The following is a 13384-nucleotide window of genomic DNA, read 5'->3' as shown; positions in this document are numbered from 1 at the left end:
ACCACTTACCAGTTTAGCGTGAATATTGTCCATGCCTTGATGCAGACGGCGATGGGCGGCTTCAGTTGTTGAGAAGTTGTGGTTGGTCCTGAATGTTGTGCAGGTTAGAATTCTGATTTTAATCTACTAACCTATACATTAGGAACAGAATTGGGTTTATTATCACCATCTTTCGTGAAAGGTCGTGAATCTTTCAGAGGGTAGACCTCAAAATCCCCGGCCTTGCCTGCTTTTGGCGACTGAGAAGGAGGTTGAATCATTCGGATAGAGATGGTGCTCAGTACTCGGTGTCGGAGAGCTGATCAGAGCTCGAAGTTTTCGGATGACTCAGAGTCGGATTGTGGATTGTAGGGAGAGTTTTTCTTCCTTCTCCCGTCTGCGTGAGATGTGGGACATTTGAGAAACTTTGAACTTTACTGTGCTCACGGACTTCTTCATCAAGTTACGGTATTGTTACACTGTTTGTAACTGTATGTTATCATTATGTGGTTTTGTCAGTTTTTTCAGTCTTGGTCTGTCCTGTGTTTTGTGATATCACACTGGAGGAATATTGTATCATTTCTTAATGCATGCATTACTAAATGACAATAAAAGAGGACTACGTGTCTTCATAATCATAAATCTATGGATATTTTGTAGACAATAATAATGAACCTGATTTTGATCTGCACGTGTTTGGAATGTGGATGGAAACTGGGGCACTCAGAGGACACCGGTGGTCACAGGGAGAATGTACAGACTCCTTACAGCAGTGGCAGGGACTGAACCTGGGTCGCTGATACTGTAATAGCAACACCAACTACTACACGGTGGCGGGGTGGAGATGTGTCTCTACCAAAGGAGGTGTAAGGTTCTCCTTCCCTCCACTAGCCTGCAGGTCACCCTTGGGCAAGGTGTAGCACATGCTTAGGCCTCCCCCCACCCTGATCAGGGTCACGTGAAGCCAGGGGAGCAGGTGGTGGACGGCCGTATGAGCAGCTGGTGCTGATCACAAGTCCTGGATATGCCATCACCAGAGAATCTCTGAAGAGTATTGATAATGGTTGGGGTTACCCATATTGTGAAGACACTGCCCAGAAGAAGCCAATGACAAACCATTTCTGTAGAAAAGTTTGCCAATAACAATCACGGTCATGCAATGGGCACGGCACATAATGATGATGTCATAGACACGGCACATGATGGTGATGAATGAACTACTACATTACTGTGTCTCTTACCACTTAACGACCTTGCCTGAATATTCTCCAGGTCCTGATGCAGGCAGCTATGGGCTGTTTCATTTTTGTTGGGAAGTTTGTGTTTGGAGTGGAATATTGTGTAATCTCAGTGTACATCCCCACTTTGAATGGAAGGAAGGACATTGTTGAAGACGGCTGAGCCCCAGGGAAGTCCCGCACTGCTGTCCCTTGGGTCTGAGGTGACTGTCTTCCAGCAACCACAACCATCCTCCTCTGTGTGAGGTCCGACTCTGACCAGTAGGCAACCTTTGACACCCCTGCTATCAGCTTTACCACATCCCCTCAGTACAACACTGAGAGCGACATTTTGCTAGTTTGATGTCATCTCAAATTAGCTTCAGGGAGGCTGATATACTTGGTATGTAACCAAAGACTCGCACAAATTGCTGCAGATGTACAGTGGCGAGCATTCTAACTGGCTGCGTCTCTGTCTGGTATGGGGGGTGGAGGCACTGCACAGGATTGGGAAAAGCTGCAGAAAGTCGTAACTCAGCCAGCTCCACCATGGACACCAGCACCCAGAACATCTTCAAGAAGCATCATCCATCATATGGACCCCCATCACCCAGGACATGCCCTCGGCTCATTGCAACCATCAGGGAGGGGGGCACACACTCTGTGATTCAGGAACAGCTTCTTTCCCTCTGCCATCTGATTTCTGATGCACTGTATTTTTAAAACTGTAGCCATGACAACTGTTTTTAATGAAGTCTTTCTGTCTCTGCTTTGGTTTGAGGGATTGAATGGAAGCAGTGAAAACCCAGCTGAATAGATTTGCATATTAATAAAAAAATCTCCCCACCTCTGCCAAATGTAATGGGCTATTAATGGACCACAATGGAATCGGTAATGCCTGTACCTGTACGGTTGTATCCGGCTATACCACCACCCCTGGCAGCATGTTCCACACTCTCACCACACTCTGTGTAAAAAAAAAACCCTCTGAAATCCCACCTGCAATTTCTTCTTGTAATACTCCCTTGTATTAGCCCTGGGAAAATGTCTCTAGCTGCCCATTCATCTATGCCTCTGATCATCCAAGGGTCCATTACTGTGTGTGTGTGTTAATTAGTTACTGTCTGTTAAGCCACTGACGTTTAGGGCAGCAATGAAGATTTTCTTCATTGCTGTTTCGTAACAGTTTTATTTTACCCGTCAGGGTTGTTCGCCCTGAGCTGAACCCCTGAACCCGGGGGACCGGTGGACCACTCTCAGTCTGGCCTCTACCCTTTCACCTGTTTGGCATGGGTGACCCCACTAAGAGTCAAAGCACAAAGCCCTGACTCCAGCCAACACAGCTCTCCGGGTCACTGAGGCACGCAACAACCCCCCCCCCCAAAAAAAGTTTGTGGTCCTCTTGGAGGGTGTGTGTGTGTGTCGAAATGAAAGGAAGAGGGCAGAAGCCAGAATAAGAAGATGGGGGAAGGGGAGGAACTACCAGTTAGAAGGTGACAGGTGAAGCCAGGTGAGGGGGAAGGCGGTGGATGGGGGGGGGCGGGATGAAGTAAGAAGCTGGGAGGGGGTAGATGGAAGGGCTGAAGGAGGAATCTGATAAGAACAGATGAAGGACCATGGGGAAAAAAGGGAGGAGAACCAGACAGGTGATGGGTAGGTGAGGAAAAGGGTAAGGGGGGAGCCAGAATGGGGAATGGAAAAAGAGAGAAGGCAGAGGAAATGACTGGAAATTAGGGAAATCAAATGTTCATGTCATCAGGTTGGAGGCTATCCAGATGAAAAATGAGGTATTGCTCCTCCAACCCGAGTTTGTCCTCATCGTGGCAGTAGAGGAGGCCATGGACAAACACGTGAGAATGGGAATGGGAACTAGAATTGAAATGGGTGGCCACTGGGAAATGCCAGCTTTTGCAGCTCAGTATATTGCCTCATTACCAATTTCGATGAACAACTACTGACCGTTTAGCACCTTCAAAGGACACATTACATCCTTCGTATGTGTAATTGGTGCATCTGCCCCTTTCAAAGTGGTCAAATTTAAACGGCTACACAAGTCTTTAACGTTTCAGTTCTGGTGGAAGGTTATCAATCTGACACCAACTCTGTCTCCCCCACAGACACCGATGGAAATTAAAATCAAGAAAAAGGCAGCCGCTCAGCGTTGTTTTTTTTTCTTTATTGAAGCAACACGTTTAGAGAGGCAGCCCCTTGTGAACGGGTTGCCCCAGACTACTCCTGGCTTTTCAATATACTGGGGCGGTACAATCAAACGACTACTCTCACCGATACTGAGCCATCAATAAAAGCCTTCTAGTTTGCTGCAAAATGGAGGCAATTGGACTGATCGATTCCTGGTGAGATGCCTCAGTTACCACAGTAAGAGTTCCACAGTGTAGATAACCTGGCCTTGAAATAATTCTCTGGTCTGCTGGGACAAGCGGCCAGGTGAAATGTCAGAAGGACGACACATCTGTCTTCTGCCCATTTTAAGGAGCGATGCAAAGCTTTAGGCAAGACAATATATCAACAAATTCAGAGAATACCAATATGATCACACAACACTAACAGATCGACAATTACAATCGTGAATCTCCCTATTGACCAAATCATATTTAAAACGCGACAATACACCAACTTCAAGGCAATTATTTTTAACCTTTCCACAGTTTTCGTATCACTGCCATTTCACTGCAAAATGCAATCCCCCCCCCACCCCGCTGAAATCACACCACGATCCATTCCGCAGAAAATGACACGTCTGTCTTTTCATCGACACGGCAAGAGCATCAGATCCGCTGCTCACTTCAACACCGTGCACAGCTATGGTGCATAGACGAGAGGGAGCCAGCATTACAAAATTTCCTACTCATCAGAGAGGCAAAATATAAATCCGTTCCCAGTATTAAATCAGCACAAGTATTATAGAATTTGTTGAGAGACATTGCAAACAATATATAAAAACAAAACTGAAAATACTTATCAAAATCAGGAATACACAGTCACCAATCCAGATGTCCAAATCCGGAAGGATATTCAGAGGAGGAAAGATCCTTTTTTTTTGCATTATGTTAGGTTCGTGACTGCGTCAGAAAAATTATCCACTTGGATTATTCTGCATTGGCTATGGGAACCTCAGAGATAAGGTAATAGGCAGCGAAATGCTGGTACAGTTTACATAACCGTGGACGAATTGCCCCTGAAATCCGGTAACTCAGGGCTACCCAAACTTTTTTTTATGCCATGGAGCCTTACCATTAACCGAGGGGGTCTGTGAACCCCAGATTGGGAACCCCTAATAACTGAAGCTTAGAAAAGGCTATCACTGATGATAATGAGTGAGTTAGTAACATCGTTTGACAAAATCCTGGTTAACTTCTATCGCTGACGTGATAGAAGCACGTCCACTTGGTTTGTACTGAGAGTATCCCGAACATAAGACTTTTAACAGAAGTGGATTGGTCACCAAGAACCTTAGGTGGGCTTTAGAGGCCGTGGCCAAATAGGATACTTGTCGCCTACCTATGGCCATTTCTAAACACATTCCAAAAGAAGGCTTCTTGCCGTAACATCCCACAGTAAACAAGAGTCTGACAAAGGCTGAAATTCGACTTTGGTATCTGATCTCTTCCCTGGGATCGGGTGTGAATACACTAACATTTTATGACAAGTCCATCATCTGCAAAGTCGAATTTCCTGCCCATGGACGGTCTAAACAGCATGCAGACAAATTTTCAGTCTCTGTCTTCTGGGGTGGTTCCCTTTGTTTTGTTGTTAGCTCGCGTTTTTCCAAAGTTGAATTCCACCAGTTCTCCTGTCTTTCCACCCCTATATTCCCAAACATCCGCACGCGCTCCCGCGCTGCAGCTGGGGGTCGGTGGGGGGGGGGGGTTGATGACGCTGCTCAGAGTCACAGTGGGAGGCGTGCTGGGGGAGGGTGGGGGGAAGAAGGCAGTGAGGTAGGGGGAAGCACGTGCTGGGAAGCTCGAGCTGCCTGGGTCCGTTGTCAAGCTGCCGCCATGGAGATGGTCCCCCGGGGAACCGCTCCGGGAATCCTGCGGCCACGCCCTCCTCTAGGACACCTGCATGTCCGCGCTCTCCTCCTGCCGGGTCCGCCGCAGGTTGTCTTTCATCTTGACAAATTCCGGCGCATTTTCGCGCCTCTCTTTGGCGTCCAGTCGCTCCTGTTCAATCTGAAAAGTGGCAAAGACAACGGATTTCAGTTTCACAAACCGTTGCAACTCTCCAGAACTCCCTGGCTCATCCCCGATAATGGGAACAATTACCACCTCCACAACATCCCAAGCTACTTATTAATACACACACACACAGGATCCGACTGACGCAGGCAAGGTTGGCACCTGAGATAAAATGTATCAGCACACATACGTACGTGCACACAAACACACAAACAAGGCCAATCAGTCCAATGCAATGTTAGCATTCATTGCAAGCACTCGAATAGAAAAGCAAGGATGTAATGCTGAGGTTGTAAGGACTAGTGGTGTTCTGCAGGGGTCAGTGTTGGGTACGTTTCCTTTCACGTTATATGTCAATGATTTGGATGGCGGAATTGATGGTTTTGTAGAAAAGTCTGCTGACAGTACAAAGCTAGGTGGAAGGGCAGGCAGTGTTGAGGAAGCAGGGAGTCTGCAGAAGGACTTGGACAGACTGGGAGAATGGGCAAAGAAGTAGCAGGTGGAATATAGTGCAGGGGAGTGTATGGTTATACACTTCGGTAGAAGGAACAAAGGTGTAGACTATTTTTGAAACAGGGAGAAAATTCAAAAATCGGAGGTGCAAAGGGGGTTGTGGGTCCTTGAGCATGATTCCCTAAAGGTTAACTAGCAGGTTGAGTCAGTAGTAGGGAGGGTAAAAGCAATGTTAGCATTCATTTCGGGAGGACCAGAATATACTGTAAAGCCAGGATGTAATGCTGAGGCTTTATAAGGCACTGATCTGACCACATTTGGAATATTTTGAGCTGTTCTGGGCCCCATATCTAATAGAGATGTGCTAGTGTTGGAGAGAGTTCAGAGACGGCTCATAAGAATGATCCTGAGAATGAAAGGGTTAATGTATGAGGAGTGTTTGATGGCTGTGGGTCTGTACTTGCTAGGGTTTAGAAGAATGCGGGGAGATCTTATTGAAACCTATGGAACATTGAAAAACCTAGATACAGTGAATGTGTAGAGGATGTTTCCAATAGTGGGTGAGACTAGACCCAGAAGGCACAGCCTCAGAATAGAAAGAAGTCTCTTTGGAACAGGGATGAGGAGGAATTTCCTTAGTCAGAAGTTGGTGAATGTGTGGAATTCAGTGCCACAGACGGCTGTGGAGGCCAAGTCATTGGTGTAATTAAAGGTAGGGCTTTTCCCTTTGGAGCGAAAGAGGATGAGAGTTGACTCAATAGAGGTGTATAAGATGTTCAGAGGCATAGACAGAGTGGACAGACAGACTTTTTCCTCAGAGTTTTACACAGAGAGTGGTGGGTGTGTGGAACACGCTGCCAGTGGTGGTGGAAGAGGCAGATACATTAGGGCCATTTAAGAGGTTCTTAGATGATAGAAAAATGGAGGGCTATGCGGGAGAGAAAGGTTAAATTGATCTTTGAGTAGGTTAAAGTGTTGTCACAACACTGTGAGCCCTGAAGGGCCTGTACTGTGCTAGAATGTTTCACGTGACATGTTCAGTGTATTGTTGCCGGGACTTGAGGACTGAGTTATAGGGAAAGGTTGGGCAGGTTCAGACTTTATTCTCCTGGAGTGTAGGCTAACCTTATAGAGGTGTATACAAGATCATCTGCCGTGAATGCACACAGTGATTTGACTCTCCGTTAATGTACTCTAGGGTCAACCATACATAGCCCTCCCCATTTTCTTTTCACTGTGACTCCAAGGACTTTATTGCAGGTGATAAGGCCCAGCTTTCCCTCAGTTGTGCCCACCTGGTCCAGCCTCTGCTGTCGTTTTATTAACTCCTGCTCCAGATCAGATTTCTTCAGAGCCTCCGCCTCCTTCCTCTGCTTGACCACTTGGTCCCTCTTGCGTTGCTCCATCACTCTCTGGAGCTCGGGCTTGTTCTGAGGAGCGATGCCTCTGAAAGCGCAAACGGTCCACGTGGTGAGGGCAAGGCTCGCCAAGAACGGAGACTAGCTGCAAGGACGGACAGACACACGCGCGCCTGCGCCCACCGCCCCTACGGATTACCCAGAACATCTCCCAGCAAGAAAACTCTTAATATTTATCCTCCTGGCCCTTCAAGCCGAGCCACCCAGCAACCCCCGATTTAACCCTACCCAATCACTGAACAACTTACAGTGACCAATTAACCTACTAACCCGCACGCCTTTGGACTGTGGGTGGAAACCGGAGCACCTGGAGGAAACCCACGTGGTCATGGGGAGATCGTACAAGCTCTTCGCAGACAGTGGTGTGAATTGACAGATGGAGAATCAATCATCGATGCGTTCATACACACCTTACCCAAATAAACAACGCAACTGGAAGGCGTAATACAAATATCCCTACCATCTCTCTACTCAGGGAGTGCTCCACTGTTGGACGAGGAACTCTCTTGGTGCCCGCCTGGTCTTTGAGGTAGATGCCAAGAAATGTAGGGCACCAAATGGAAAGCAACATGGTTGCCAACGTTAAAACATCAGGTCATTTGCACCAACACAGAACTTCAGGGTCATTATCAGGCTGCTGCTTGTGGGACCTTGATGTGTATAACTGGGCTAGCACGTGCACCACCACAATGAATACATACTGAAAAAAAAAATGAACCACCAACTAGGATGCACTCGGGTCACAGAAGGTGCTACTGAAATGAAAAACTCTCCAGGACGTGGAATGTGCTGCTAGGGGTGGGCGGTAGAGGCACATGGATGATAGAACAATCCAGGGCTATGGGGAAGGGAAGGGTTACGACTGATCTTGGAGCAGGTTAAAAAGTCAGCACAACATTGTGGGCTGAAGGGCCTGTACTGCACTGTTCTATGATTACTACTTGAAGTAATCTGCTAGAATTAGATTACTTCCAGCTCTATCTTAGCACAGGGACTGTACACACTTCAGCAAAGAGACTGATGCAATAAACAGACCCATTCTATGGTCCGACTCTTGCCAAGCTGACTGTGACTGTGATGCAGTGCTATTGATTTGTTCCATGATCTGGGAATGAGCAACGGGTTGGAACAATCGGGAATGCATCCCACTACACAGGCTCGCTCCCTTTCCGCAGTCCCTAGGTGCTCGAGTTTCTACTTCCTGAGTCACGTGCACTGAAAAAGCCGAGCCATTTAAACTGAAAATGTATTAACCTGTTGCAAGGCAAAACCAGAACTCAAAACTTTCCAACCAAAGTAACACCAACAATTAAAAAAAAACCCCAAGATTCAATCAAGTAAACTGAAACCAAATGGAAACGTTAAGCGCAATCCATGAGAATAGGGAACAACACCTCTGCCATGATTAAGCTCTCAACACAGGTGCCCCACAAGACTGTGTCCATGGCCCCCCCACTCCACTCCCTGTACACTTATCACTGTGTGGCCAGATTCCATTCCATTTATTTAGGGATACAACATGCAACAGGCTCTTCCAGCCTTTCGAGCCACGCTGCCCAGCAACTCACTGATTTAACCCAAACCCAATCACGGGACAATTTACAATGACCATTTACCCCATGACTGCTTGTGGAAACCAGAACACCTGGACATGGGAAGGAACGCACAAACTTGCTTACAGAGGATGCCAGATAAGAACTCCAAACCCTGATGCATGGAGCTGTAATAACGTCACGCTACCCGCTACGTTACTGTGGCGCCCCAAACATATGGATGAAATTCTGCCCAAACTCTATCCGTAAGATTGTAGACGATGCCACTGCAATGGGCTGGATCTCAAACAACAATGAATTGGAGTAGAGGAAGGAGACAGAGAACATAGTGACAAGGTGTTATGACAAAACCTTCCCCTCAATGTCAACAAAAGAGCTGGTCATTGACCTCAGGAAGAGGTTGGTGCACCTGCTCCTGTTTACATCAAAGGGGTTGAGGATGAGAGAGTTGAGAGCTTCAAAATCCCAGGTGTGAATATCACAGATAACATGCTCTAAAAGCAGGTGCCATGCTTCCATCAACCATTTTTATCAATGTACCAATGAAAGCACAGAGGCCGAGCTGGAGGTATGTCTCTACCAGAGGAGGTGTAAGGTGCTCCTTCCCTCCGTTAGTCTGCAGGTTACCCTTTGGCAAGGTATAGCACGTGCTTAGCCCCCTGATCAGGGTGGTGTGAAGTCATGGGAGCAGATGGTGGATGGTCGTATGCATATCACGTCCCGGTTATGCAACCGCTAATGGCAGGCAGACAATCTCTGAAGAACAGCTAGGATCATCTCTCTTGTAAAGACACTGCCCAGAAGCCAATGGCAAACCACTTCTGTAGAAAAATATGCCAAGAACAATCATGGTCATGGGACCATGATCGCCTACGTCGTATGACATGGAACATGATGATGATGATGACCAAAGAAAGCATTCTGTCCGGATGCAGAATGGCTTAGTATGGCAACTGCTCTGCATGTGGCTGCAAAAAGCTGTAGAGTTGTGGACTCAACTCAGCATTTCACAGGAACCAACCTCCACTCCAAGGACCTTCAGTAAAGGAGTCAGCATAATCAAAGACCTCAGCCACCCCAGACATTCTCTCTTCTCCCTTCTTCCATCAAGCAGAAGACACAAAAGCTGGAAAGCATGTACCACCAGGCTCAAGGGGAGCTTCTATCTGCTGTTAACAGACTTCAGTATGACATGATGGACCCGTGGCCTCACAGTCTACCTCATTATGATCTTGCACTTTATCATTTACCCGTACTGCACATTTTTGGTGGCTTTCACACTTTATTTCTGCATTGTTATTGTTTTGCCTAGTTCTACCTCAACACACTATGTAATGACCTGATCTGTATGAACTGCATACAAGACAGGCTTTTCACTGTATCTCGGTACATGTGACAATAATAAACCAATTCTAAGATTTACTCTCTATCCTTGTTCAAAGTCAGGTCTTTGACTTGAAATGTTAACTGTTTCCTATCCTCAGATTCTGCCTGACCTGTAATCTATCAGCTTCCACCTCTCCAGAGAAAACACCCACGTTAGTCCGGCATTGCCTTACAGTACACATGGCCTCTAATCCAGGCAGCATCCTGACAAACCTCTTCTATACTCTCTCCAAAACCTCCACATCCCTCCTGTAATGGGGTGACTAAAACTGAATGCAATACTCTAGATGTGGCCCAACTAGTGTCCTAAAGCCAGTTGACTGTCAGAATTTCATGACCAAGTCCTGCAATAGGGCCCTTCATCACTGACTTTTCTTAAAATCAGAGATGTTTGTTTTCTGGCTTTATTTCAGGTTTGATCATTCATCATTATGTGCTGCATCCTATGACGTGGGTGATAATGCTCTTTCCACAACCACAGCTGTTCTTGGCAAATTTTTCCACAGAAGTGGTTTGCCATTGCCTTCTTCTGAGCAGTGTCTTTACAAGGTGGGTGACCCCAGTCATTATCAATACTCTTCAGAGATTGTCTGCCTGGTGTCAGTGGTCACATAACCAGGACTTGTGATCTGCACCAGCTGCTCACGTGACCATCCACCACCTGCTCCCATGGCTTCACGTCACCCTGATCAGGAGGCTAAGCAGGTGCTACACCTTGCCCAACGGTGACCTACAGGCTAGTGGAGGGAAGGAGTGCCTCACACCTCCTTTGGTAGAGATGTATCTCCACCCTGCCACCCACTTTGATCATCAGTGCCAAATTCTTGATTGGCATTCCATGAACCCCATGCACCTCCAGTGATGTCCCCCATTCCAGATCCCACGACAGTGGGAAATGCCTCTGTGTCCACTTGTCTCTTCTTATCTTGAAAAGTTCAATCAAATATCAAATACCATCATCCCTCAAAACTAATCATTTTACTCCAAGACCTGACATCAATACCTCCTTGTGCAATTGGATCCTGGATTTCCTCACCGGCAGACACCAGTCAGTTCTCATTGGCAAAAACGTCTCCTCCACAATCTCCATCAGCACAGGTGCATCACACGGCTGTGTGCTTAGTGGAGCCTCCTGCTCTACTCACTTTATACCTATGACTGTGTGGCTAAGAACAGCTCTAACACCATATTCAAGTTTGCTGATGACACCACTGTTGTGGGTCACATCAACGTTGGTGACGAATCAGCATACAGGAGGCAGATTAAAAATTTGGCCGCATGGTGTCATAACAACAACCTCTCACTCAATGTCAACAAGACCAAGAAACTGATCATAGACTTCGGGAGAGGGAAACCAGAGGACTATGAGCTGGTCCTCATCAGAGGTGCAGAGGTGGAAGAAGGTAAGTGACTTTTCACTATCTCAGAAGACCTGTCCTAGATCTATCATATAAGTGTAATTGCAAAGAAAGCATGAGAATGCCTCTACTTCCTCAGGAGTCTGGAGATTTGGCACACCATCAAAAACTTTTACAAATTTCTATAGACATGTAGTGGAGAGTGGCTAGATTATGGCTTGGAATGGGAACACCAATGCCATTGAATGGAAAATCTTACAAAAGGTAGTGGGTCCAGCCCAGTACATCATGAGTAAAGCCTTTCCAACCATTGAGCACATCTACACGAAACGCTGCTGTAAGAAAGCAGCATCCATCATCAAAGATCCTCACCACCCAGGCCATGCTCTTTTCTCACTGCTGCCATCAGGTAGAAGGTACAGGTGCCACAGGACTCGCACCACCAGGTTCAAGAACAGTTACTACCCATCAACCATCAGGCTCTTGAAGAAAAGGGGATAACGACACTCATTTATTGAGATGTTCCCACAATAAGTGATCTCACTTTATGGACTCTTTTTCTTGTTATTTCATGCTCTTATTATTTATTGCCATTTATCTACATTTGCACAGATTGTTGTCTTCTATGCTTTACTTGATCTTTCATTGATCCTGTTTACAGTTACTATTCTATAGGTTTGTCTAGTACGCCAGCAGGAAAGAGAATCTCAGGGTTGTATGTGGTGACGTGTGTGCACTCTGATAACAGAATTTACTTTGAACATCGAAGTACGGGGAAGCACAGTCGCACAGCAGTTGGTGTAATGCTTTAGCGCGCCAGCAACCTGGTTTAAATTCCCGTCACTCTCTGTAAGCTCTCTCCATGACCCCATGGGTTTCCTCTCACAGTCCAAGATGTATGGGTTAGGATTAGTGAGCTGTGGGCATGCTATGTTGGCAGTGAAAGTGTGGGCTGCCCACAGCACATCCTCAGACTGTGCTGGTCGTTGATGCAAATGACGCATCTCACTGCATGCTTCAATGTACACGACAAATAAAGCTAATCTAATTTAAATCTTAAACCAATGCTTAACTTACTAAGTTTCATTAATGCGGCTTCTAGCATTTTGTTTTAATTTTTGATTTCCAGCATTTGCTGTTTTTGAGTTTCAATCTCCTTCGAACAGATGGTGTTCGGAGACCAGTTGCCTGGAACCAGGAGCGAGGGACTCAGACACCTCAGGGGTAATGTCATGTCTATGGCATCTCGCGAGGTGTTGACCCCTGGGGGATCCCAGATCCCAGCAGCAGTAGGGGCAGGCAGCAAAGCTGCCAACAATCCCCACTTCCCTGTGGAAAAGAGAGAGACGTGGAGGAGCCTTGGTAACAAGTCAGTGCTTGCTTACAACCAGGAGCCATTCCTGGCGGGGGGTGGTGCAGGGGGGCAGGTCACCTGACTCTCCACCCGATGATCTGGGAATGAAACCACAAGGGCACTGGAAGAGGCACGAGGGATCTACAGAAAGTGATGGTCACATTCCAGTCCATCACAGGCATAACCCTCCTCACCATTGCACACTGCCACAAGACAGCAGCATCTGTCATCAAGGACCCCAACAATCCAGGCCATGCTCTCTTCTTGCTGCTACCATCGGGCAAGAGGTACAGGAGCCTTAGGTCCCACACCTCCACGTTCAGGAGCAGTTATTACCCTACAACCATCAGGCTCCTGAACCAATGTGGATAACTTCACTCACCTCAACACTGAACTGATTCAACAGCCTACAGAATCACTTTCAAGAACTCCACAACTCATGTTCTCAGTATTATTTATTTATTTTATTT

The 13384-nt window shown here is 46.7% G+C and overlaps 1 protein-coding gene across 1 annotated transcript in view; it reads right to left on the bottom strand.

The window, feature by feature from the left end:
- Positions 1-3357: 3357 nt before the first annotated feature.
- Positions 3358-13384, bottom strand: part of fam107b (family with sequence similarity 107 member B) — a 72230-nt gene continuing 62203 nt past the window's right edge. Inside the window, exons 3-4 of the mRNA XM_072241514.1 lie at positions 7141-7291; positions 3358-5386 (exon numbers count right to left, since the gene is read on the bottom strand). Of these exons, the coding sequence (XP_072097615.1) occupies positions 5267-5386; positions 7141-7291 (271 nt within the window). The 3' untranslated portion in view covers positions 3358-5266. The remainder of the gene's footprint in view (positions 5387-7140; positions 7292-13384) is intronic.

This window comes from Mobula birostris, chromosome 23, assembly GCF_030028105.1.
Source record: "Mobula birostris isolate sMobBir1 chromosome 23, sMobBir1.hap1, whole genome shotgun sequence".
Taxonomy (NCBI): Eukaryota; Metazoa; Chordata; class Chondrichthyes; order Myliobatiformes; family Myliobatidae; genus Mobula; species Mobula birostris.
The sequence above is the reverse complement of the archived record's forward strand: the minus strand, read 5'-3'. Positions and strand labels throughout refer to the sequence as shown.